Source organism: Eleutherodactylus coqui, chromosome 5 (assembly GCF_035609145.1).
Source record: "Eleutherodactylus coqui strain aEleCoq1 chromosome 5, aEleCoq1.hap1, whole genome shotgun sequence".
NCBI lineage: Eukaryota > Metazoa > Chordata > Amphibia > Anura > Eleutherodactylidae > Eleutherodactylus > Eleutherodactylus coqui.
The window spans coordinates 246,514,576-246,539,972 of record NC_089841.1 but is presented as its reverse complement, the minus strand read 5'-3'; the positions used below and the strand labels follow the sequence as shown (position 1 = coordinate 246,539,972).

The 25,397-nt window shown below is 44.6% G+C and overlaps 1 protein-coding gene across 3 annotated transcripts in view; it reads left to right on the top strand.

The window, feature by feature from the left end:
* The window catches only part of SHOC1 (shortage in chiasmata 1), a 123,431-nt gene that overhangs the window by 14,587 nt on the left and 83,447 nt on the right, over positions 1-25,397 (top strand). For all 3 annotated transcript variants that reach the window (XM_066602027.1, XM_066602028.1, XM_066602026.1), the window contains 6 exons: positions 319-448; positions 3,254-3,338; positions 12,191-12,353; positions 15,364-15,445; positions 19,950-20,085; positions 23,643-23,741. In XM_066602027.1, coding sequence (XP_066458124.1) covers positions 3,311-3,338; positions 12,191-12,353; positions 15,364-15,445; positions 19,950-20,085; positions 23,643-23,741 — 508 coding nt within the window. In that variant the 5' untranslated portion in view covers positions 319-448; positions 3,254-3,310. The remainder of the gene's footprint in view (positions 1-318; positions 449-3,253; positions 3,339-12,190; positions 12,354-15,363; positions 15,446-19,949; positions 20,086-23,642; positions 23,742-25,397) is intronic.

The window sequence follows — 25,397 nt, the reverse complement described above, 5'->3', positions numbered from 1 at the left end:
GCTTCAGTATATTTTTTTTGCTGATACACGGCAGCCGCCCATGTGAATGGACAAAGCACTCATTAAGATCAAAACTTGATCGCGGATATTCTTTATTCATGCGATTTGTTTTCGAGCGTAAAAATGCATACGGTTGTGTGAAAGAGGCCTAAATTTCATGGAGACCTGTTTCAAAAGGGACTCTAATAAAGGTGCTCACACGACTTAAAACCTGCCCTGACTTGATTGTAGTAGGCTCCTTATATATTGTTTATCTATAGCCTTACATGTACCATGCAAAACATAAAGTAGTATTTTTTTTTTCTTTTCACAATTCAGAATTTCATGAAACAAAAACTTGCTACATCTTGGATGCTCATCCCATTTCCTAAAGAAATTCTGAAAGAAGAAGAATATTGTCACAGCAACATATTTGTCAATGACTTATATCGAACGCCATGGAAAAGATGTATGTTGTTTGACTGTTTTTACCTAGAGTGTTTAAAATGTAGCTTAAAGGGACACTAACTTTTCATACAACTTATACTCATCTACCAGCTTTTGTTACTCTCATCATTTCTGTAAAATATTAGCATTAAAAATTTTCTTGCTTTGCCACTGTAAATTAGCTGCCACTAGGAGTCTCCCTTTCAGCTTCTTTGCAGTCCACCCTGTTGTGAGGTACAGAGCTTGTATAGTAACAAGGACACAGACATTTCCATAGCAACAGGGCGAAGGGCTATCTTCACAGGCGGCTCCCCTGCTCCCACAGGCTGCAGGTTGACAGATCTGCAGACACTTTGATAATGATCCCCACAGTCTCTGCCTCTCCTGCTGTAACAGCTTGTGTGTGTGCACATTACACACATACATTAATGTGGGTGTACCAGCCATTTGTCCAGAATGTCTCTAAATGCCTGATAATCAGGATGGGAAAGCAGAGGGATGGGCATGCTGATACTGCCTGCGGATTAGACCAGAAACAGGGCAATGCAGCATGGGAAGTAAGGGCAAGGAAGTCAGGACAGGGAACTATTGACAGATTACCAGGTTTGCTACATGCCCACTCACTAAAAATTGATTGCAAACAGCAAAGCAACAAAAAAATGAGGAAGACCACCTAAAAATCAGAACCCGGTGGATTTTAGAAAACTTGTTAAACTCCGGTATGCTTTAACCATTATTGAGGAACGCATGTATTTGCTAAAATATGTTCATAATCAGAAATCTTTCCTTTATGACTAGTAACAATACGACAATTAAAGCAGGGAAATCCAATTCCATGCTCATAATTTACTAAGGACATAAAGGTCCATTTACATGGAATGATTTTTCAAGCCACTGAGGACCGATGGTTTGAAAGATTGATTACAAGTGTCTGATGGACATATCATTCAGAACTATCCTTGCTGTTGGCAGCGTCATTATTACCTTGTGACGGCTCTCGGGACAGGATTGTACAAGGCAGCACAACTGTACTGTAAATGTGAACATGCTACAAGAACCTTGTACATTTACACATCCTAATCTTGGCATTGAGGTTTATTGTAGCCCACAGAGGAATCCAACCCTGCCCTCGGCGGAGGACCGTGCTACCTGGGTTTTCTTTTTTCTGTACTGCGGTGTGTGGGGAAGTGCCGGCCAGCGCACATGCGCAATACAGTTTGTTTATTTTTTTAAACTCCTGCTTTCTCGCAGAATCCATGGCCCGTCCGCAATATCAATTGCGGATCGGGCAGCTTCTGTTGACTTCAATGGAAGCCATCTGTACGGCATCTGCACTAAAATGGAGCATGCTACAATTTGTTTTCCGCATGCGGAATCCGGAAAACAAATCCGCATGTGTAAATTGAAATGTGGACGCCCATGCTTCCCTTTGGGCGGCTTGAACTTTAGATCTTCCACGCGGGTGCCTCGCACGGTTTCCGCAATTGAAATCTGCCCGTGGACATGAGGCCTTAAGGTGAAGAAGTTTTTCCTTTTTACTTTTCTACTATTCATGATCTGTTTCTGATTTTTGAATGAAAATACATACAAAAAAACTGTTGCGTGTGAACATTGGTTGTAAAATATTTTTGAACAGATTTTGCTCTTAAAGGGGCTGTCCACCTTTAAACTATTGATGGCCTATCTTCAAGAATTTAAAGCTGGACAACTCCTTTTTTAAGACTTTAGATTGTCTACATTTAAAGGGGTTATCTCATCAACATCATTTATTACCAATCCATAGGATAGATCATAGATGATTACTTGCTGAGGTACGACTGCTGGGACATACAGGGATAATGAGAATGGCGCACCCTGAGTCCCTTGGGTGAAAAGAGCAGCAGTGCACAGGTGTGACCACTACTCCATTCACTTCATGGGGCTGACGGAGATGGCCAAGTGCTTTTTCTCAGCTAGACAGTGAATAGAACAGTGGTCATGCATATGCGCTGTCACTCCATTCACCTAGGAGACTGGGAGACCACCATTCTGATGATCCCTGGCGTTCCCAGTGGTCAGACCCCTAGTGATAGGTGATAAATGACTTTACTGGGATAAGCACTTAAAGGGACTGCATCACAACAGGTTTTACCTGCCAAGCAGAGAGTCCAGCTGTCAGTTGTCCCAAAGTATATTGTTGCATTGACCAACTATGCACACCACCCCTACCACACACTTTGAGACAAGCTGCAGCTGGACTTTCTGCATGACAGGTAAAACCCGTCCTGATAAAAATCAAATAAACTGATAACATTTCATTGGTACTTTTAACTGTTTAATATTGCACTTTAATTCCAGACAGTATTGAAAAAAACTTTGTTGAACAATAGGATAAAATACAATAGAGAAGCTTTAAACAGTTTCCCAGAATCAGAGAGGGGGTGGGAGCTCAGAGCACTGCTCCCGGCTCTTCCAGCCCCCCCCTCCCCCCTGCAGATAGGGACACAGTATATCGGCCGGCGTGAATACGCGTCCGATATACAGTCGTCTGAATGAGGCCTTAGTCAGAAAAAAGTTTCCCTCAAAGTGGCGAATGGATCATTATAAGTCAATGGGGTCTGTCGGGCGCCAATGGTGTGAGGGGCCTGGTAGAGCGTTGTGGCTTTCATTATAAATAAATGGAGATTATGACAAAGCTGTCCTTTGTATATTTTTATCTCCACTACAAATCTCTTAATTTAGATATCAATTAATTGCATTCTGATGGATTTGGAAGTATATTGGTAATGGGATTCATGGCGGGTCTAGAAGTCTACATAGAAACATGTTTCTTCTTTCTTAAATATAGCTATTCCAGTCTGCAAAGTAAATGAAGAGGACTCCGTAACAGAAGCGTGGAAGAGATATGCGCCCCTTACAGACATCCTGGAAACGTATGTCAATGCATGCTGAAATATCATCCATGTATTGTGGTCTAGAGATGTAGAAGTACATATGTAGCAATTGTTAGCATGACTGGTGTATCCTGATCACTTGATTTAAAGCGTTGTAGTACATTGTAGTTGAGTTATGATAACACATTAAGGCCTTATTCACATGACCGTATATACGCTATTGTTGCCGAGTCAAAAAATTGCGACCATCTGAAGCATTTCCAATGTATTCATTTTGATGAGCGATTTTATTATTTTTTTTTTATTCATTTTGATGAGCGATTTTTTTTTTTTTTGTTTGTTTTGGCGCATAAAAAAAATCGCGCCTGCAAAAATAGCACAACGATTATAGAAAACGGCGACCGATTTTATACAGCATGTGAAAAGATAGGTCTTGCCCGATCTTTTGCTGAGAAACACTTGAAGGTCCCATGGTCCTATGGGAGCTGGAAAAAGGGAGTGGTAAGGGAGTTTAGCTGCGTCCAATGGTGAGAAAAGAAGACAGACGGCTCTATTTAAGCATTATTAGTCATTCCGAGGATTTCTGCCAATCAAGGGATTTCCGTGTTGCAGCGTATTTTTATCGTCAATACGCCACAGTTGCTTGTGTGAATGGACGAGAAAACTCAAACTAAGATCAGGACTCGAGCGCGGCTATTCTCTTTTCATGTGATTTTTTAGCAGCGATCCTCCAAATGTAAGAACACATACAGTTGTGTGAAAGGGGCCTAAATGAAAAGTTAACATTTGCTACAGATATGTATATAAATATGTATATTACTAAATATCAGTGCACCTAGCTATATCCTACCAGCAGTGTCTATACGTTGTTTGATGGACCATATTTTTTTTCTGCTCTACCTTGTAACGCATAGACATAAAATAATTAAAGATGAAAGTATCAATATACGAGCCATCACTGAGTAGTGTGTGCGTAGGGGACGCATTTACTGCACTACTGTTTGGTTGTTAAATCTAAAGGGCTATTTCAGTTAGTTAATGGCATGTAAAAGTTTTTACCCATCCACTAGCTAAGGGCTGTGGCAGCTGTGGCACAAGTCCGTGCTATTCTCCCTATGTTTTCAATGGGGCTAGCGCTGCTGCCGCTGGCCCCATTGAAAAGGCTGGCGATATGCCGGTTGTATATCGGCATCTTTCTTGCACTGCGAGGCGAGAGTTTTCTCGTGCTCTCGCAGTGCAAGAAAGAAAATATTGCCAGTGAGTGTCCACCCTTACTGCAATACCCGCACAGACAGCTTCCGTTGAAGTCAATGGAAGCCATCCGACCCGCAGTCTGTCCGCAGTTCACACTGCAGACAGGCCATGTACTCCGCAGGAAGAGCAGTAGATTAAAAAAAAAAAGAAATCTCTACTGCGCATGTGTGCCAGCGAGACGGCCAATACATCCACACTAAACTACTGCTGACCTATTCTCTGAATATTGATTAATATTTGATCAGTGGGGTCTGCTGCTTGAGAGCCCAGCTGATCATCTGTTATCCCACTCACTGACAGTGTGTAAGTAGCAGGAAGCAGATCGCTCTGTACACATTGTAGTGGCCGGAGTTGGTAATGCAAGCACAATTCCCATTGAATTCAGCGGAAACTGTGCCTGCATTAGCAACCCCAGCAGCTGCAATGTGTATGGAGCTGTCTGTTTCCTGCTTCATAGTCATTGCCTATACCCGAGACAACAGCTGATGACCCAGGGTCCCGAGCAGCAGATTGCCACTGATCAAAAATTGATAGCCTATACTGGGAATAGGTGATCAATTTTTAAAGACTGGAGTACCCCTTTAGGGCTCTTTCACACGACAGTATGCGGTTTTACGGTCGCCTGTACGCACTGTAGAATTACATGAAGAATAGCTGCAATCAAGTCCCGATCTTTAGCCGTGTATTTTCTGCCATTCACACGAGCGGCTGCAGTTCTTCAGCAAAAAAATACACTGCAGCACAGAAATTCCTCGATCAGCAGAAATCCTTGCAATGACTGCTAATGCTTAAATAGAGGCAGATGTCTTCTTTTCGAAGTGTTGGACACAGCTAAACTCCCTCCTCCTCTCTTTTTATCAGCTCCCATAGAAGTCTATGGTAACTTTCAGCGTATCTCGGACAAAGATAGGGCAAGACCTATCTTTGGACACAGCGTATAAAATCAGCTACCAAAAACAGTGGGCAATGTGCTTTTTTTGCCAGCGTGATTTTTTTACCCGGCCAGAAAATCGTTAATCTGAATAAATACATTGGAATCCAATGCTTCAGATGGTCACTGCATATGCAGCGTCCCGTAGGGTGACCCCAGACACATGGCATACATTGAGGAGCTGGGAGGGCAAGATGCTGGCTTGTCCCGGCGGCACTTACCACGCTCCTTCCCGGAGGGACGCACGCAGCCGAGGCCCCAGGGCAGCTCTGGGCCTCTTCCGGACAACTCCAGCATGGGGTGCCCAATAAACATTAGGACAGGCGAAGGGATTGTCATGGGTGACGCCACTGTTCCGGCATCCATCGGAATAAACATTGGCAAGAAAAAAAACGAGCCACAGACAGTAGCATAGTACCTCAGGTCAGGGCCTGGAATAACTTTACTGGGTGATAAACCTCAGACAGTACAGGGCAAAATCAGCAGTATTCCAAGTGCAGAGAAAATGATATATATGTGTGTGTATGTATATATATATATATATGTGTGTGTGTGTGTGTATGTGTATATATACATACACATACACACATACACAGGCAGATTTGACGATGAGTACCTCCACACACCTCAATCCCAGACTTCAGGATGCCTGTGTGTGTGACAACTGGAGATGCATACCTCCACCCAGTGGTTCCAGGCTTTAGGATGCTTGGGTGTGAACAGTTAAAGAAGAAGAAATAGTACCAGTGTATCTTGGCGCCACCGGAAGCTAGGGGTTTGACAGGAACGCCCCTGTCACACCCCCAGCTCCAGATTCGCTCAAGAAGCTAAGGTCCTGGAAGGAGCTACGAGCCAGGGACGCTAGGAAAATTGCGGGGGAGTCGAAGCGGGACCCATGCTGGAAGAGGAGTGGTACCCAGGGGCGGCAGTGATAGTGCTCCCGCCTGCTTTGGCCGCAGGGGTAGCCGAAGAGGAAGCGTGTACAGTCCTGGACTTCAGCAGGGACACCTGTCACAGCTCTGCCTGCCTACTTGGGCCGCTGGGGGAGCTGAAGCACCTTGCATCTTTTCAAGTGCTGCAGGAGTGGGACCCGGAGACACTAGCGCCGACGCGACTATAAGCTCTCCCACATGCTGCGGCCGCAGGGGGTGCGCTAGCTCAAGACTACTGTGTCGGTGGTGCGTGAGCGTGAGCAGGGCACAGCAGCGGGGCGCGACTCACAGAGCTCCCGCCTGCTTCGGCCGCAGGGGAAACGGCTGCGTGAGTAGACAGTGCCGGGGAAGGGGTTGGGTGGGGAGTGGACGGACTGTCAGCACTGAGGCATAGGAAAAGCAGCATCCGGTAATTTGTGTCAGGGATGGAGGGTTATGGTGAGGTGTAAGTGTAACACTTAGGGCTCACACTCACTTGCGATAGCGTTTTTGCGATGTTGCGAGGCTGCATTTTTTTGTATGACATTGAAATGCATTAAGGCTAATTATCGCAACACGTGCGTGAGTGCGATGCGATGGTGCTATGTTTTCTGTGTGGAATAGTGACTAATGGGAAGGGCGGGCTTTTACACGGAAACAGCAGTATGTCAGCAAGAGAGGCATCAAATACTCCTACCATGCAATGCAAGTTTTCCAAGAACAAAAACACATAGTAATCGCACAAAAAACGCAAGTTTACACCTGCGATATCGCTCCATCCTTGCCAGAAATCACTACAGCTGCTGCATCACCTTAGTGGGCTGCCAGGACCTGCAGCACATTGAGCTCTGCAGCCAATCAGCTACAGGGGGCGTCACCCCCCCTGTCAATCTTGACTCCACCAGTTCTTCCTGGTGGCGTCAAGATACACTAATACCTACCTCGGCACTGAGCCTTGAGAAAGTTTTACTCACTCGTTGCTTGCTCTCTCTCTCTTAGGGGCTCACTCCATCTCCTTCACAAAAAAAGCACACCGGAAAACCTCTCCTCCGCTTCCATGCTTCACTACATGAGGGCTGAAGGTGCCCCCGTGTAGCTGGACCTCCTGACTCCGACTCCAGAAGACATGGACATCTTTTCCGCCTCTCAAGCACTCACATTTATACCCTCTCTGATACCGCGTGACAGGACGTAATTGTTACTTTTACTGACAACCAGCGCACACCTTGCAGACATTTAACCCATCATTTGCTGCATTTGATGCAATACACATAGCAGAATGACAAGACAGTTTTTGCGCAGTGCATCAACACAAGACATTACATGCATGACATTATGTAGGGGGCCAGGAAAGCATGCACTGGGCCACGGTATTAGTGTATCTTGACGCCACCGGAAGCTAGCGGTTTGACAGGAGGAATGCCCCTAGCTCCCGATTGGGTCAAGAGACGAAGGTCCTAGGTGCACAGTGTACATTGCTAACCGGCGGATTTGGGTAAAAAGTAGTCCTCAGCGTAAGCCAGCAGGGCCAGCAAAAAGGTATGTACAGGCTGCACCCCTGACTGTCAGGCCTAGTGGACTGTGATGCCTCCCTGCCGCAGGGAGGATGAGGGCAGATTGACGGACGCCGGCTGTGTCTTATGTTTCGGCGGCAGCCTAGCTGCTGCGAGCATCCCGGCCCCTGTGTGGTCCCTTAAGGCGGCTGCCCTGCGCACACCTAGTGGACATGTGTCACAGAAGAGGATCGTGCTGCGGTCCCGCGGCGCACTCCGATCGCTCCTCTGCTTCTGCACAGTTTGTCTGGCCGGATCTCACAGTGCCTTTCCACCGCCGCGGAGCCCTGCCTGCTGCAGCTGAAATCATTGCATCACATGATAGGGTTCGCTACTGCCCTGCTGGAGAAGGTGACTACTCGCAGAATGTGGCAGCGCTCACGATCCTGCTTTGCTCCCGCGCCGCACTGTGATCCCTGCTGTGCTGCTGCACTGTGCGTCCGCCCGGGTATGACAGTGGCTCCCCCGCCTCGGTGCCATCCTTGCAGCCGCAGCCATCACTAAGTAACATGGGGGGGCCCTGCTGGTCTGCAGAAGGCACTTCATGCCTGAGTTGCCTCACTGCTTAGTAGCCTGCCCCAGCGGGTGACACACAATGCCTTTTCCACACAGATGTTATTGCCTTTCAGGACCTTCTGCCTTGCCATCTGTCCAGCGAATCAGCTACAGGGGGCGTCACCCCCCTGTCACTCTTGACTCCACCGGGACTTCCTGGTGGCGTCAAGATACACTAATACCCTGTGCCACAACACATATACATGGTTGTGTGAATAAGGTCTGAGTGTGTTCAAATGTCTCTGGTTTGCTGCAGACTTTTTCAGATTTTTGTGCAGATCTGCAGCAGATTTCATCTCTTCAATTTGATTTAAATTGTAAGTGTAAAATCTGCTACAGATCTGTACCAATATGTGCGATAAAATCTGCAGCAAGTCAGTGATGTGTGAGTGCACCCTTAGGGCTCTTTCACACGGGGGAATTCATGCAGCTAACTTAAATGCGCAAAAACGTGACTATTGGAACCAATGGTTTCCTATGGAAATGTTCAGATGAAGGGATTTTAGCCGCATAAAAAACTCACATCTAAAAAGATAAGACATCAGTGACTGAAATTCACACAACTCAAATTCCCTGCTGCGTGAAAAGACCTGACCTATCTTTGGTGCATGATGCACAGGAGTTTCCATAGACTCCTATGGGAGCTGAACAAAAAGGGAGAAGGGAGAGGGTGCTGCCACACCATTAAACCCAGAAGCACGTTTTAAATGCCCCACTGTAAGCTCCTGTTACTCCTTGCGGGGATGAGAGGACTCCCCAGGGGTTCTCTTCATCTCCACAGGGCTGGAGGGATTTCCCCACAGGAGGGAGAAAAAGAATAAGATAAAGGGGGTCCCGGGGGAACCCCCTTCATCGCCACAGGGCTTCCCTTCACTGCAGCTAAAGTGATGAAGGGAGCCCTGAGGGAATCCCCTTGATCACTGGGGACTCAGTCTCAGTGGGGCTGGAGGGATTTCCCTATAGCAGGTACAGAGAGATTCCCCTGCAGTGGAGATGGTGGGATTTCCCCGCTATGGGGGAATTCCTTCTCCCCTGTAGAGGAACCCCTATCTCCCTGCTACAGGGATATCCCTCCAGCATCCCTGCAGGAATATCCCTCCATCCATGCTGAGATGAAGGGAGTCCCTTGCGATGAAGGAAAGCCCCGCAAGGTTTTCACTCATCTTTCTCTCTTTTCCCGGAGCAGCAACGCTTTTTTTCACTGCTTATTAAGCTCGGGTCCTGATAGCAGGAGAGTCCATTCACGCGATTTTCTCGTGAGTTAGCCGCAATGTTTTTGTGCAGCTAAGTCCTGTGTGATTTTTCACGCCTATGTGAATGAGCTCTTAGACTGATTACATTGTCCTTTTCAATACTGAATGCAGCTAATTAAATCTTCACAATTTTCTTTATGTATAATTAGGAAGCCTACATTTAATATGGAAAACTCCTTGGACATTGTTCCAAGTTCAAATCCTTGCTCTCAGACAGACCTAGAGGAGCTGTGCTCCGCGGCTGAAAATGTATCTAAGGATAAGCATGATCATGAGGAATGTTGGAGGGCTATTCCACCATCGGCTTCAGAAGGTAATACAGAAGTCATGTGGGTGTATCGAGTAGCCGTGTGTCGCAGGGTGAACCTCCTATTCAAATGCAGTGAATAAAAAGTCATTCTAGTTAATTTTGTCTAATCAGGCATTTGATATAATCTGACAGAAGTTAGATCATCAAATATAATATAATGTGCAATTTCACAAGATCAGAAGCAAAAGATTGAGCAAATTGGAAAAAAAACGAGGTGCAGTGGCAAACGGCCTTCAGCCTGCAGTAAACCTCCATATTGCAGCTCTCGTAACCCTGTGCAAGGCTGCCCACACACGGCAGAGCCGGATTCTGCATGCGGGTTCCTGCAGTGGATTCTAGGTCTGATAGCGGCCGTTGATCCTGTGTACCTGTGTTCTTTCTTCTTTTACTGCACTGCAGATGGTTGCAGTGAGCCACCGTCGGGCATGCGTCATCAAGACGATGATGGGGAATCCGCGACCTGTCCGCAATGTTAATTGTGGATGGGGTGCTGGTCGGACGGCATCCATTGGCTTCATGGGAAGCTGTGCCTGCGGAAACCCGCGCAAAAATGGAGCATACGGGATTTTTTTCTTGCAATTGATTTACAATCGCATGCAGAAAAAAGTGATTTTTCCATAGCATGCTATGATCATTATTGCTGCGGATCCGTGGTGCGGACACCTGCCGTGGATTCCGCAGCAAAAATCCGTCTGTGCGCGGGCAGCCTAAGTAAGAATAGGGTCAGCAGTACGGCATACCGTATAGCATCCTGCATTTTTTCTCTCCATAAGTTGACACTGTGAAACTCTCTTACAGCTTCACAGGGTTATGCTCCACATCAGTACTTCCAAACCTTTTTCAGCTCGTGGCATGCCTCGTCAAAAAATCATTATCTTGCATCCCTGAAGAAAAAAAAACGTTTTCTTTGTTCCACTAGGAACTTCTTAAAGCACACCAGAGTGCCAAAGCGCCCCGGTTGGGATTCACTGCTCTAAATAGTTTCTATTAGCGATGTGCTGTATCATTTATAGTGGAAATAGCTACACTTAGCTTTATAACAGAGCTTCCGCTCCTTCGTTAGGGCTTCTTCACACAACCGAATTTGCTCATGTTTCTGCCCACATAAAATATACACACGTGTAATACGCAGATTATACAGGCTATTGATGTAAATGGATTCATTCTCATGAGCGTGTTTTGCGCATGTAGAAAAAAATAGGACCTGCTCAATCTTTCTATGTATTTTGCAGCAAAGGCCCAATAGAAGTCTATGGGAAGTGCGCAAATAGGGGGAAGCATGAAACACTACTCAAAACCGGGGGCAAAAGAACACCTCTGGACCTCATTAGACTAAAAAACCTTTTAATCCACCGAAGGGGTGTATCGTACACACACGTGTGAACAGGCCCTGTGTGCACAAAAAGGACAGCACTATGCGCAGACACGTGTGCAAATGTACCTTATCCAACCTCATTCATAGCGGCCGCCCTTAAATGGAGCCTGTCAGCTGGAAGATGCTGCCCAAACTGCAGACAGCATGCTATAGAGCAGGAGGAGCTGAGCAGATGCATATATAGTTTTATAAAGATTCAGTAGAACTTGTATTTTATTCATGGAAACGTTTTGCCCCATTCTTAGCTGAACAGTCCAATGGGCGGTCCTATCGGTGATTGACAGCTGTGTATGACTGTACATACAGAGGTAGCTGTCAATCACTGATAGCTCCGCCCACTGGACTGTTCAGCTCAGAATGTACAGGGATATACATGAATAAAATACAAGTTATACTGCATCTTTGCCCATAAATATATATATCCATCTGCTCGGCTCCTCCTGTTCTATAACATCATGTCTGCAGTTTGGATGCATCTTTGAGTTGACAAGATTCCATTTAAAGAAAAAAAGCTAACTAAAGAGATAGTGTTGTGCTCTACACAACCAAGCATGCTCTGTCCTGTTGTGTTGTATACTGAGAGGTTTATGGTTTTTTTTACAATGGGTGTTTGTATACCTATACAGAGGCATTCATTTCAGGCTTCTGTCAGGGGTACATATTTGGGAATACTGCAGACATATACCTCTGATGTGCTTAAGAAACAAGATGTAAACGGAGCCTTACTGTGAAATGCTTGGTACTTTCAGACTACCTTCTACCGGAGGAAACTGTGTTCGTAGATCATGTTGTACAATTTGGTTGGCATGTACCTAGGCTGAAACTTCTACTACCCAGATTAAAAACCTTTCCCGTACAAGACCCAATTGTGGGCTGGCAAAGAAATCTTCCTGCAATGCAAATGTTTTTCAGGTATGTTTATCTCTGAATGGTAGCATGTTGTGCTATTTAGTCTGGGAAAAGACCGGAGGGCATGGGGTGGTTAAATAGTCTGTGGATGCGGATGTGGCAGCCACCAGGTACAGAACAATGAGCTGTAACCGTGCTTGCTGGCCACATCAGTGATTTTCAAGTCTACTGAATGGCTGCTGCATCAGGTAATTTTTCATATACTACAATGTGTGAAAACAGCGATGCATAATAAAGTCATACATTCCAAAAAATATATAAATAATATCAAATTTTATGATAAACAAGGTCGGCAACACCAGAAAAATATTGTTACAAACATTTAAAACCACCAATGTATATCAAGTACAATTATACTATGAGTTTCAGCACAGCACAAAAAGTCCCTAAAAGGCCCAATGCACCTCCGGGTTCCGCAGCAAATACTGCCCATAGGTATGCTATGGAATATCGCTTTTCCATGTCCACAAGCGAGGGAAAATCGCAGCATGTCCTATTCCAGGGCGGATTGTACACGGACAGCTTCTATTGACGTCAATGGAAGCCGTCCAATCCACGGCCCTTCCACAGTAACATTGTGGAAGGGTCACGGACTCTGCGTCATCGCATAGTGCTGGCGCGGCATTTTCTGTACTGCGCATGTGCGCCGGCCAGCACATCCGCAGTACAGAAGAGACGACTGCGGACAGCTACGTGGGGGTCACCGGCCGGGCACGAGGTCAGATTCCGCTGCGGGATCCCACATGCGGAATCTGACCTGGTTGTCTTATTAAAAGTATATCCTCTTAGTTTTAAATGTTTTTAACAACATTGTTTTGGGTGTTGGTGGGCTTGGTAACAATAACATTTGATGTTTTTAATTCTTTGATAATTATATTTTGCATTGTAGTATATGAAAAATTAGCTGATGCAGAAGGCACACTGTATACTTAGGTCCAATGTCCATGGGTGGATTTGATATGTGGTATCAGCGCGGGAGATCTGCGCTGGTACCGCAAATCAAGCTGCCCATAGGGGTGTATTACCATACGCAGGACAGTAAAAAGCATGTGGATGTAATTTTTCTTTTTTTTGTGAACCGCACGTGCGGGAAGAAATCGCAGCATGCTCCATTTTCCTGCTGATCCCACGGAGACGGCTTCCATTAAAGTCAATGAAAGCCGTCTGATCCACAGATCGCCTGCAGCTGTCACTGTGAACGGGCCGCAGATCCGTGGGAAAGCAGGAGATTTGAAGGGGGGGAAAAAAAAAGAGTACTGCGCATCCGCCGTGCTGAAGAAAGAAGATCTGGCCACGATGGAGGAGACCCGCGCTCGATCCGGAGAGGTAAGAAAATTTATTTTCCTCTCCATGTGCACGGGCACACACGGATTCCACTGCAGGAGTCAGCAGGTGGAATCCGTGCGTGCAAATTGACATTGGGCCTTAAAAATCACTTATTTGTAAGTGCATTGGCCTGGCCAGCAAGCACCGTTACAATTCATTGTTCTGTAAGTGTACTTTGCTGCTGCTACATCAGCATCCACAGACTATTCAATCACCACAATCCTGGCTGCACTTGGGGCACATGCCCCACCAGCCCCCTAGATATGTTCCTGATGATGGAATAGACTAATTCGATAACAATTCTAGACAAACACAGCAGCTCAAATAGGTGAAAATCCACAGGGCCTTTTAATTACTTGGTATAGAGTGCAGTATATTACAGACATGAATTATTTGGCATTCTGGACAATATTATTACCATCTTTTAAAAATCTAGTGCATTGTCTATAGTAAAGAATATCTATGTTTTATAGAAGAGAGTTTCAAGTTTTCAAAGAAATAAAACAAAATCCAACATGAAGGTTCAGTTGTGTTTTGAGTTTGATATATTGGGTTATAATGTTTACATATGGAATAATGAATTCTGGAGATTACTGGACTATTTTGCTACCCAGTGTTGAGTGCTTTGTCACAAAGCTGCATCATCCATATGTAAAGTAACCAACTGTAATTACTTTGCAGAAAAGCTATTCTACCTAGATTTTAAAGGATAAATCTTCCTCACAATTATACAATACTTATGCAATTAAAAGGAGGCATTCTCACTGCATTTTTGAGTACATCTTGGGTTTACATTTGAATCCCCAAACACCAAATTCAGACAGAACCCCTGGATGGAAGCGGGGGACTTGTTATTTGTATAGCGCCAACTTATTCCACTGCGCTTTCAGGTCATTTGTTTATTACCCCCCACCAAGCTGGTTGCTCATTTTGCCGACCTTGGAAGGATGGAAAGCTGAGTTAACCGTGAGCCGGCTACCTGAACCATGCGGAGATTAAACCTGCAACCTTCAGGTCGTGAGCAAGAGCTTAGGAATGTATACTGCTGCCTTTACACTCAGCACCACACGAAGCCCTATGATAGGTTTTCACTTGTCAAATGGGCCTGTTTGACAAGGTTTCAGAACATGAGAACAATACACCCCAAATCTCCCTGGTGAATGGAGCGACTGTGCACATTCGGTGTACATGAATGACCACCAAGCCCATTGACTTCTACAGAAGCGAAGGAAATTGATACGCTTGGCTATCTTCCACATTACCATTGAAGTCAATGGAGCAGTTGTCATACATGCGCACCGTCGTTCCACTCACAAGAGCAAATTGGGATGCGACGATTCTCATCATAGCTATAGGCCAAAGCAGTTGGACCCTCACCGATCTAACAGTTTTCATCTATCCTGTTGGATAGATAATAAATGTCTTCAATGGTTAAACCCTTAATCCCATAAATTATGACCAATTATGGAAAAACTGCTGTCGTAGTTTAGAGGGATGATTGCCCTCCCAGCATTTGCTGGACAGTGCTGGAACAAATAAATAAAAATTGGAATTGCTCTTAAAAAAAGGAACATAAAAGCCCCAATGGCCTTATTACCGTAGTTATTAAGAATGACAGCCATGTGGTATAAAAGAAACACTCCAGTATACTTTATGTATTATCACACCTTTTCACTTTGTTTTGTAGAATGAACACATCAACAGAGGAAAACCTGAAGCCGAATATGTTCCTGGAAGAGTTCCGTGTACTTCCTCCAAGTGTAGAAGAGGTACAGAGCACCACAGTCCAGCAGTTGCAAGTAAACTGTACTGGCTTTGTGTAGCATGTACTGTATCTGATATGACAAGTGATTAGATGAACTGCTTCAGATGAGATAAACATTTGTGTGGTTGCTTTCTTGTAAATCTTTACTGCCAGCGAGCCTTTGACAGTTCTTTATATCTGGTTATCACAAACGTACTGGACGTCTATACACAGTCATATGTCTCACTTATTGTCAGTAACTGGAAGATAATCAAACAGTTCCCAGAAATAGAGCACCAAATTATTTTTTCTTTGCCAGTATTCATAGGTAGGCAACCTATCTGACCCCACTATGTTAGGGTATAGTCACATGCAGAATGTAGGTTAGTGTCAAGCATATGGATTTCTGCAAGATCATTGAGATGAATGCAGAAATGTCTGCAAGAAATCAGTCCCATATGAATATACCTTAAACATCTTTTCTAACTCCTTACTACAGTTTTGTCCAAAAATTCCTTTTGCGCAAAATTAGTTTTAAGGACCAATTCACACTGGTATATTTTCAGGCTGTTTCATGTCTGTGTATTCCATGGACAGTGGGTCAGGAACGCTATCTCTTCTCCTTAGGGAGAGCAACTGGAAGGTGAGTGAGTGATAAGACTTAAGGCCCATTTAGACACAACAATAATTGCTCAAAAGATGTTGCTCAAGTAACTTTTGAGTGATCATCGTTGTGTCAAATACAGCGCAAGATGATCGCTCAAGATGAGCGATCACCTTGCGCTGCTAACGGAGGATGCAGAAGACAATTGGGGTCTCCCTGCTTGTCTTTTGCATCCAGCTGTTCTCTGCTCCGAGCGCCCTGCTGTCATACAGCCAAGCGCTCAGAGCGGAGGATGCAATAGACAAGCGGGGCATCCCCGCTTGTCTTCTGCATACAGCTGTTTCCCGCTCCGAGCGCCCAGCTGTTATACAGCCGAGCGCTCAGAGCAGAGGATGCAGAAGACAAGTGGGGTGTCCCCGCTTGCCTTCTGCATACAGCTGTTTTCTGCATGGAGCGCCCGGCTGTTATACAGCCGAGCGCTCCGTGCCGGGTATGGAGAACAAAGCTGGACCAATTATCGCTCAAAAGACTGCTTTTGAGCAAATTTTTCGTGATAATCGTTGTGTCTAAATGGGCCTTTATAAGGCCATTCATGCTCCTCTGGGTATTATGCAAATAAGGGCAGCACACAGCTGTCACATGCACAATTTTTCACACCGATCACACTGAAAAAAATCACTGCATGTCCTATTCTTGTCCATTTTCACAGGGGGGAATAAGACATGCAATGTTCAGTATCCATGGGGATTGAAGAGCACACGGATAGGTGACCATGTACTGTCCAATGCGAGTTGCACCTGAGTTGCTTGGGTACATCTTGCATATGTCCGTATGAATCTGGCCATAAGAGGATCTATCAGCTCTCTTGACTTGTCTGTTTTAGTAACTTCTTATGCAATAACAACTCTTGAACATCTCCTCCTGGAACTCCACATTGTGCCATTCCTATTATTTTTCCTGTAATTGTGTGAATAATTTGGGTGTTACCATTCTTCATGCCAATATCGTGGGTCCTTTCACAGTCTGGCATAGTCACACTAGACAAAGTCAGAGAGTGCAGCGATCTGCCCGATTGACATACAGCTGGTAACACCCACTTGTGATTATTTTGTATATATTTTCAGGAGGAATAACAAGAGAATGGGCACAATGCAGAGATCAAAGACTGGATAGTCTGACCCCTATAGATTGAATCGTAAAGATCATCCATCCCCTGAGTTGGTGGGATTTGGCTTATACGTCACTCCAATTACTCTAGAGGGGTTTCTATTTTAGTTTGGAGGTCTCGGGGGAGGCTGTCAGGTTGGACCCAGAGGGTAGGTATATTTTTCTAGCATGTTGTATTAGTGGTTGCAACGTTTTAGGTTGATTTAGACACAACGATTTTTGCTCAAAGCCATCTTCTGAGCTATAATCATTGTGTCTAACTACACTGACATTGTGCAGTTTTCGTTAAACCGTCGCTGATCTTTCAGTATTCTAAAAGATCAGTGATCAGTTATCAGGAATTCACAGCGGGATACAGCTGATACTATTGTTTCAGCTGTATCCCACTCCCTGAGGACAGGCTGGGTATGAAGAACACAGCGGTCCAGCTGTGTTCTTCATCTCCCGCTTGGAGCGCTCGGCTCCTCCATTTAAAGGCAAAGCTTAATATATTTTTTCACAAACAGAGAAACTTAGAACTTGGCAATCAATCTGCTAAATTGCTGGCTAAATTTGTAGTCTCAGACTCCCCTACTATTTTTGCCATTAAAGATCAGAGTGACTGATGTTGATTTCGTGGAGTTGTTTTTACTCCTGCTATTCTTCTCTGTACTCCTCTAAGTTAAATAAAACTGACGGAGATATAGAGGAATATTTGCTTGAGCTGCCCATTCCCTAAGTTATTGATAAATAGAATGAACTTCTTTAGACCCCTATAACGCCGGACCAGGTGGAATTGGCTATTGCTGCTTTACTCCCTGGCTAAAACTTCGGGTATGCATTGTCTGCCCTCCAACATCTATTAGTCCATTGACCCTTATTTGTTATATATTGTATAACGTTGGCTTTGAGGTTGGAAGTCTCCCCTCTTCATTATTTAAGGCTTCCCTTGTTCTTATTCTCAAGCCCAGGAAGGACCTTATGTGTTGTGGGTCATATACACCAATTTTCTTACCTCATTGTGATTGTAAGATTGTGGCTAAGGTCTTGGCAATGAGACTTAATCAAGGGATTCTCTCCATAATCCATCATAACCCACCCAATTTACCATCAACCTGTGCTGGATGCTTGTGCACACTTTTATCACTCAAGAATTTGGGAAATCGGGCCTTGGACTCTCTTGATGCAGCCAAGGCCTTTGATTCCCTTTGGTGGACCTTTCTACAGGCTACTATGTGGGCATTTTGATTTGGGCCAATTTTTTTATATTGAGTTGGGTTTCTGTATGCTTCACCTGAAAAATTATTGGCACTCCCTCAGGGCTTTCCACTTTCCCCAACCCTTTCTGCCATGAAGCAGTATTACTAATAGTGTCCCCTATATCGGCCCCAGTATTTATAGTAGGCTCCACAATAGCACAAATAGTAATAGTGACCCCCACAGTAGCACAAATAGTAATAGTGACCCCCACAGTAGCACAAATAGTAATAGTGACCCCCACAGTAGCAACAATAGTAATCGTTACCGCAAAGTAGCACCAATACTAATCGTGAGCCCCACAGTAGCACCAATAGTAATAGTGACCCCCATATTGGCCCCAGTAGTAATACTATTACTGCTGGGGCTGATATAGGGGACGCTATTACTAATAGTGCCCTCTATATCGGCTCCAGTAGTAATAGTAACCCCCCACATTAGCCCCAGTAGTAGTGTAGCTGTGCTGCAGAAAATCGTCCATGTGAAGGAGGCCTGACGCAGCCTTCATACAAATTTTGCATGAATATGAACTCCATCCTTTTAAATTGGGTTATACACATGAGCAATGTCTTCCTGCATGGCACCGCGATGTGCTTCAGGAAACAGATGGTGGCATGTTCTGTCTTTCTGTGTGCTCTCGCTTTGTAGCACCCATTGTTTTCAATGGGGCCGGCAGCAGCATTGTGCTAGGTGCGATCTGAGATCTCCCATTGTTTTCAACTCCGCAATCCTCCGCCATAGCTGTCATCCCTTCATCCCCAAAGTGATGCAAAGCTGTTTTGACATAAAAACACCTTTCATCGGCAGGGAATTCACATGGTGGGGAGCGCAATATGGGGTTGTGATTCACGGCCCATGTCACACTTGCCCAATTTGAAGTTAGCCTAGATGTGCAGTGAACGCTTTGTAGGGCCAACCCTCAATCTATACGTACCTTTGTGTTATTGTGCCTTTCTTAGCGTCCTTTTAGGCAAGCCAATTTCTCGTTTGAACCAGCGAATGACGTCAGAGTTGCCTCGTACAGCCTGTTAATACAGGCAGATACATCGTTGGCTCATTCAAAAAAGAACCACTTAATGATTTCTATTTAAACTGAATGATTAGTGAATGAGCCAATGATGATTTTTAGTCCTGCATAAAATGAACGACGAATGAACAGTGAATGATTATCGTTTGCTGTTCCATCTTTGGCTGCGTTTAGACTGAATGGTATCGTCCACTTTCGCTCATTGGAATGATTTTTTGAACGTTCCGTGTAAAAGGGCCTTTATTCTACACTTACGAAAGATTTTATGTAATGCTTGTTTTTACGTTGTGTGTTAAATCAAGTGGATATTGTTTTCTATTTCCTTTGTCCAGAATTATTTTTTATTTTTATGTAGATTGAACATGAAATAGCTCGGTAGCTGATTTTGACGAATGATTTGCTTAGGTTACAGCGATGTTTCGAGTCTGAAGTATTTGTTACTCAAATGATATTTGCTATATTAATGTAGAACGCACTTTCTTTATTTGGGTTTAGCTTTGCCTGTCCCTGCCATGTACTCTGGAACTGAAGGAGCATTCTACACAAGGCAGATCAGCAGCGTCTGAACTCATCACAGCTCTGCAGCTTCTTCCTGAAGAAATGTTGGAGGATGCAAAGACTAGCAGAACAGGTAATGGCACAACATTGACAATGCTAACTTTTGCATTTGCATTGCAGTTGTAAACAATAAGACCTAACCTGTTCAGATCAAAGAAAGCACTTGGCTTTCAGAAGACAATAAAAAAATATCCACTTTCTGGGAATCTATAGAAGTATCAGTTGCACTTTCCAGTGTGGTCATCCACTTTTTACATTCCAGTGGAGCCAAGTTTAACATGGCTGTGATGAGATAACTTGTTGCAGAAAGTTATCTCAAACCATTAAAAAGCTATTGTTATCTCATCACAACAAAACGTATTGTAAAACGATTGAGAGGGGAAAAAAATTGAGGCACAGAAAGTTGTTATATCAGGTTGAGAGTCATGTTAACCCCTTGCAATCCAATTTTAGATTCAGGGTTTCTTAGGGGGCTTACTCTTTCTGCCATTATACAATGGCGCCATCTGCTGGCTAGAGCCAGTACTGTGATACGTGATATGCTGGAGAGGCCCCCTGACAACAGAGTGGCCAGTAGTCTACAGTAATAATACCCTCCCGGACGTCTTCCGACATCGGAGCTGTACAGCTTTCAATCAGAATGTCTTTAGACGTCAGACAGTGGATTGGAAAAGGTTAATCTTGGTTACGTTAGTATGCCTCTGTCCAATCCAATCTTAAAGGTATTGTCTCACTTCTAACTGTTTTGCAGCAGAAAGCTCTGTACATTTGCGCAGTAGCCCAGGTTGGTACTGCAGACTGAGTCCCATTCACTTCAGTTGGACTTGGTGTGCAATACCAACTTGAGCCAGTGAACAATGTACGGAGCTGTCTGCTTCCTGCAGCAAAACAGTAAGTAGTAGAACAACCCCTTTACGACATTTTTTCAAAAACAGACAAGGCCAGATTAACCCTTTCCAATCCAATTTGTATCCTGGTTTTCCTAGGGGGGCTTACTCTTTTTCTGTTATACAACGGCGCTATATGCTGGCTAAAGCCAGTACTGCATGAGGTGACAAGTTGGATAGACTCAAACAGCAGAGAGGCTGGCAATATACAGTAAGAGAACTTCGACTGACATCTTCCAACATCGGAGCTGTACAGCCTTAAAACATAATGTCTTCAGAGGTCAGACAGTGGATTGGAAAGGGTTAAGGTTAGGGGAGGTGTTAGGGCAAAAACTGTAGTCCATCCTAGGTCTGGGACCTCAACCCCACTTTAAGGGGTTGTCCAGTTATAAATTGCTTAGGGCCTATCCTTAGGGTAGATAATCAATTGCAGATTAGCAGAGGTCTGCTGCCACGGTCCACTGCAGATCAGCTGTTTGCTGGGCCGGTGTACTCATGCACTTACGGTGGTTTCACATCTGCGCTGGAACCTCCGGTTGGAGGTTCCATCACAGATCTGGCACAACATACCCTAAGAAAAAGTGCTACATGCAGCACTTTTTTTTTCTGGTATAATGCCTTACAGCTGAGTAGAAACTAAATGGACCTCATTATAGTCAGCGGAGCAGGAAACCGGAACCCCCGCTGCAAACGTGAAAGCACGCTTATCTAATTTCTGCAGAGAGCAGCCAGCTCCGTTATCACTGCCGTGGTCAGGCTTGGTATTACAGGCAAAGTTCACATTCACTTCAATGTCTGCAATACCTGGCTACTGCGGTCATTTGCTTCCTGCAAAAATCAGCTCAATGCATGAGCCCAAGGGCCCAGCAAACAGCTGATCTGCAGGGGTCCCTGGTCTCAGAACCCTACTTGATCTACTATTGATGGAATATCCTGCACATAGGCCACCAATAGTTTACAGCTGGACAACCACTTACAAAAGGCAATAGGAGTTATGGAGACGGCTGAGTGTTAGAGGCCCAGGACACTGAGGAGATATAGAAACAGACAAGAGATAGAAAATGAGTGGCTGATTTGCAAAGTGAGCGCAGGGTTTGTACAGTTTTTATTTTTATTGTTTGAATCGAAGTCTTGGGGTAGTTTCATACACACCATTTTTTTAAGACCCCACTGCAGTTTTTGATGTAGATTTTTAAGCCAAAGTCACAAATGGATGCATCAGAAAAGAGAAGTAGAAGTACTTCTTGAATTTCCCAGTTCTTTTTCAATCCACTTCTGACTTTGCCACAAAAACCTGTGTGAAACCACCATAGGAATGGATTCACACGTAGCGTTAAAGCATGTGACAAGCAAATCTACCTCAATATCCGCATGTCTTCCATGTGGATTTGTGTGGATTTGCAATGGAATTGGCACAGATTGCGCCCCCTTTATTAGCAGAATCCACAGAATTTCTGCACCATTTCCTTGGAAAATCCACACCCAAATCCGCATGTGAGAGGTGCAGGTTTTGTGGTGGATTTGTTTGCGGTGGATTTTTACACAAAGTGGGAATCCACCCTACGGGGTTATTTCTCACGGGCGTCTTTGCCCACGGAAAATATGGTGTCCACAATATGCAGAAAATAGAATCCATTGTTGTCAATGGGCTCATCCATATGCGCGTATTTTGCGTGTGCGTTTCGGTCACTCAAATAAAAATGAAGCAGCATGTCCAAGTTTCCTGTTCAGGGAAGGAGCACATATTGAACTCATTACACTATTTGGCTATATCAATGGCTGGGACCATTGTTGCTTGTTTCTTTCCGTACGCCAAACGTATAGTAAAACACTCCAATGCAGAACATTTACACACCGCCAATTTCACAAAACGCACTCAAATAGGCCCATGCTTGTGTGACTCCTGCTTAAACAGAAGAACGCACGCGCAAATACGCTCAACGTTACGGAGTGCATTTGTGCATGAACAAGTCAAAAGTCTTTTTTTTACAGGTCAAACTTTCCGCTATTGTGTGCGCGAAAAAAATAAGCAGAAAGATAGAGCAGGACCTCGCGTGTATGAATTGCACGCAGGAAACACGCTCGTGAGAAGCCTGTCCATTAATATCAATGGCTTTGCTTCATCACGTTTTGCGGACGTGATTTTCACGCACGCAAAGCCTTCCACAAACATCCGTTTAAGCCCTAATAGGTTACCTCTCTTTAGGATTCACTGCTGGCTTTGACTGAAAGAAGAAGCATAAAAGTGATATTTTCCTTCCTGTAGCTTATCTGGTTAACCCGTGTTCCCAATTACTGACAGATAAAGGACACAGTGTAATAAATGTCGTCTGTAACATTCTCTGCACTAATTGAAGCTAGATCTAAAGTGGAAGAAATCTAGTTCTATTTGTTCTCCACATGCTGGCGGTTATTATTCATTGTCTCGTAAATGTCTTCTCTAAACTTTGATTATGTGTCTTCCAATGTACATTACAATGCACCTGCGGCTCGGGGACCGTGACGAGCGTTATCTCAGCAGTGCAGAATATACCAGGATTGCCATGAGTCTTCAATCTGATGAAAAGTGGTCTGCCCCGCCATTGTGTTATCTGTAAGGCATTTACAAGGGGAATAACAATCAGGGCTTGATAGGAGTAAATACCTGAAAACAGCTGCACACATATCAAATGAAGAAACAATAAAAAGTCTGTTTAGTACTTTATATGTCCTTCCATTGTTCTCATATTGTCTCTATTTTCAGGCTTGTTTACCACAATCTATCCTGAGGGCAATGTCATTGAGCAGAATGCAATTCCAAGAAACGCAGACCCATGTAAAGAAGAGGATGCGGAGAAGGCTGGTACATTAAATAACAAACTGCATTATACTATATATAAAGCAACTTAGTGCCCAGCGACACATTTATCTATCATACTGTCTTTGTTCTTAGAATGGTATACAAACGGAACATCTCCTAGATTCTCAATCAGAATGTTACCTCCAAGCGGACATAACCAACGTATTCCGCAGCACATGTAGGGATGAAATCAGGCATTACGAATAATATAAAACTAGCACCCATATTGAGCAATAGAAGTGAGAGTCTTGCTCAAGAGCTTACAATCTATGAGGAAAAAGGGGTGACATGCGCATGCCCGCGAATCACACGCTCACGGACATGCGCAGTAGGATTTTTCTTTTTCTTCAATTCCTTGCTCTGTTCAGAGTGGGATGCATATGAAAACGCTACCCATACGCAATGTATTGTGTATGGACACTGTATCATACGCAGCCCAGACAAGTGTATAGAGCTCAAGCTGCGTGGCACGCAGAGAAATAGCGCATGCTGTGATTTATTTCTCGTGTGTATCAATATGCAGTGTCCACGCGCCGCTGTGCATGGAACAATGAAAGTCCGTTGACTTTCATTGACTCTATTCACCGTGTATCATGCATCCATGTGACACATACGCGTGATACGCATTCGTGGACATGAGTCCTTAGGCACATTGAGAGGTCAGATAGTAAACTCCCTCCCTGTATGCTACATTTCAGGCTAGAGCTACATGGCATCTTTGGCCATGATGATGGTGATGTGACCAAAATCCCTTTGTAGAATAATAACATTGCACTGCCATTGAAGTAACTGGAATTGTAGTGCAAGTTGCAGGTTAACGTGACCGCAATGCTGTTGTAGCAAAAAGTCCAACCTGAACTCAATTTTTGTAACGGTGACGAAGCGTTTGTGGTGACCTGTGACTCCATTGTCTTCAACGGCAATGTGATGTAGCTGAACTACATAGCGGTTTTGGTTGCATTACTCCCATCACGGCAAAAATTGCTGATTTAGGTTCACTCCTTGTAAAGCAACTAAAGGCCCATTTAGACGGGACGAGTGTCAGGCAAACGATGCTGCACGGGAGCTAGTATCTTTAGCTCACATTTGTCTATTAATGTGTCTTTGCAGTACGGGAGGAAGCCAGAATATCTGGAGGAAACCCACATGAAGACAGCAAGAACATACAAACTCCATCCAGATGTTGCCCTTGGTTAGAGTTCAACCCAGGATGCCAACACTGCAAGTGCTAACCAGTCAATCACCATGCTGCCCTCAGCGGGGAGGCTGCAGGAGATTTTTCTCCTTGCTCTCCCCCGCCCCTCTCCATTGACTTAACATAGCGGCCATTCAGTACTGAACGGCTGCTATTACACTGAGTGATCAGCGATCTGCTTATCGTCCAACGTTTAAGCAGTACTGAACAGCTGCTGTGTTATGTAAATGGAGAGGGGCGGGGGAGGCATATTTCTGTTTTCAGCCGCACTTAAGCAGCGCTGCTGATTAGAGCCACCTGATTGGCTCTTCGGCACCACGTGACTACACAGCGTGCACGCGGATTGTCTTCAGCAGCCGTGTGCACTACACACTACAGTTAAGCAGACGTGCACTACACACTACACTTAAGCAGCACGGGGTTAGGCTTTAGGGTTAGGCTTTAGGGTTAGGTTTAGGGTTAGG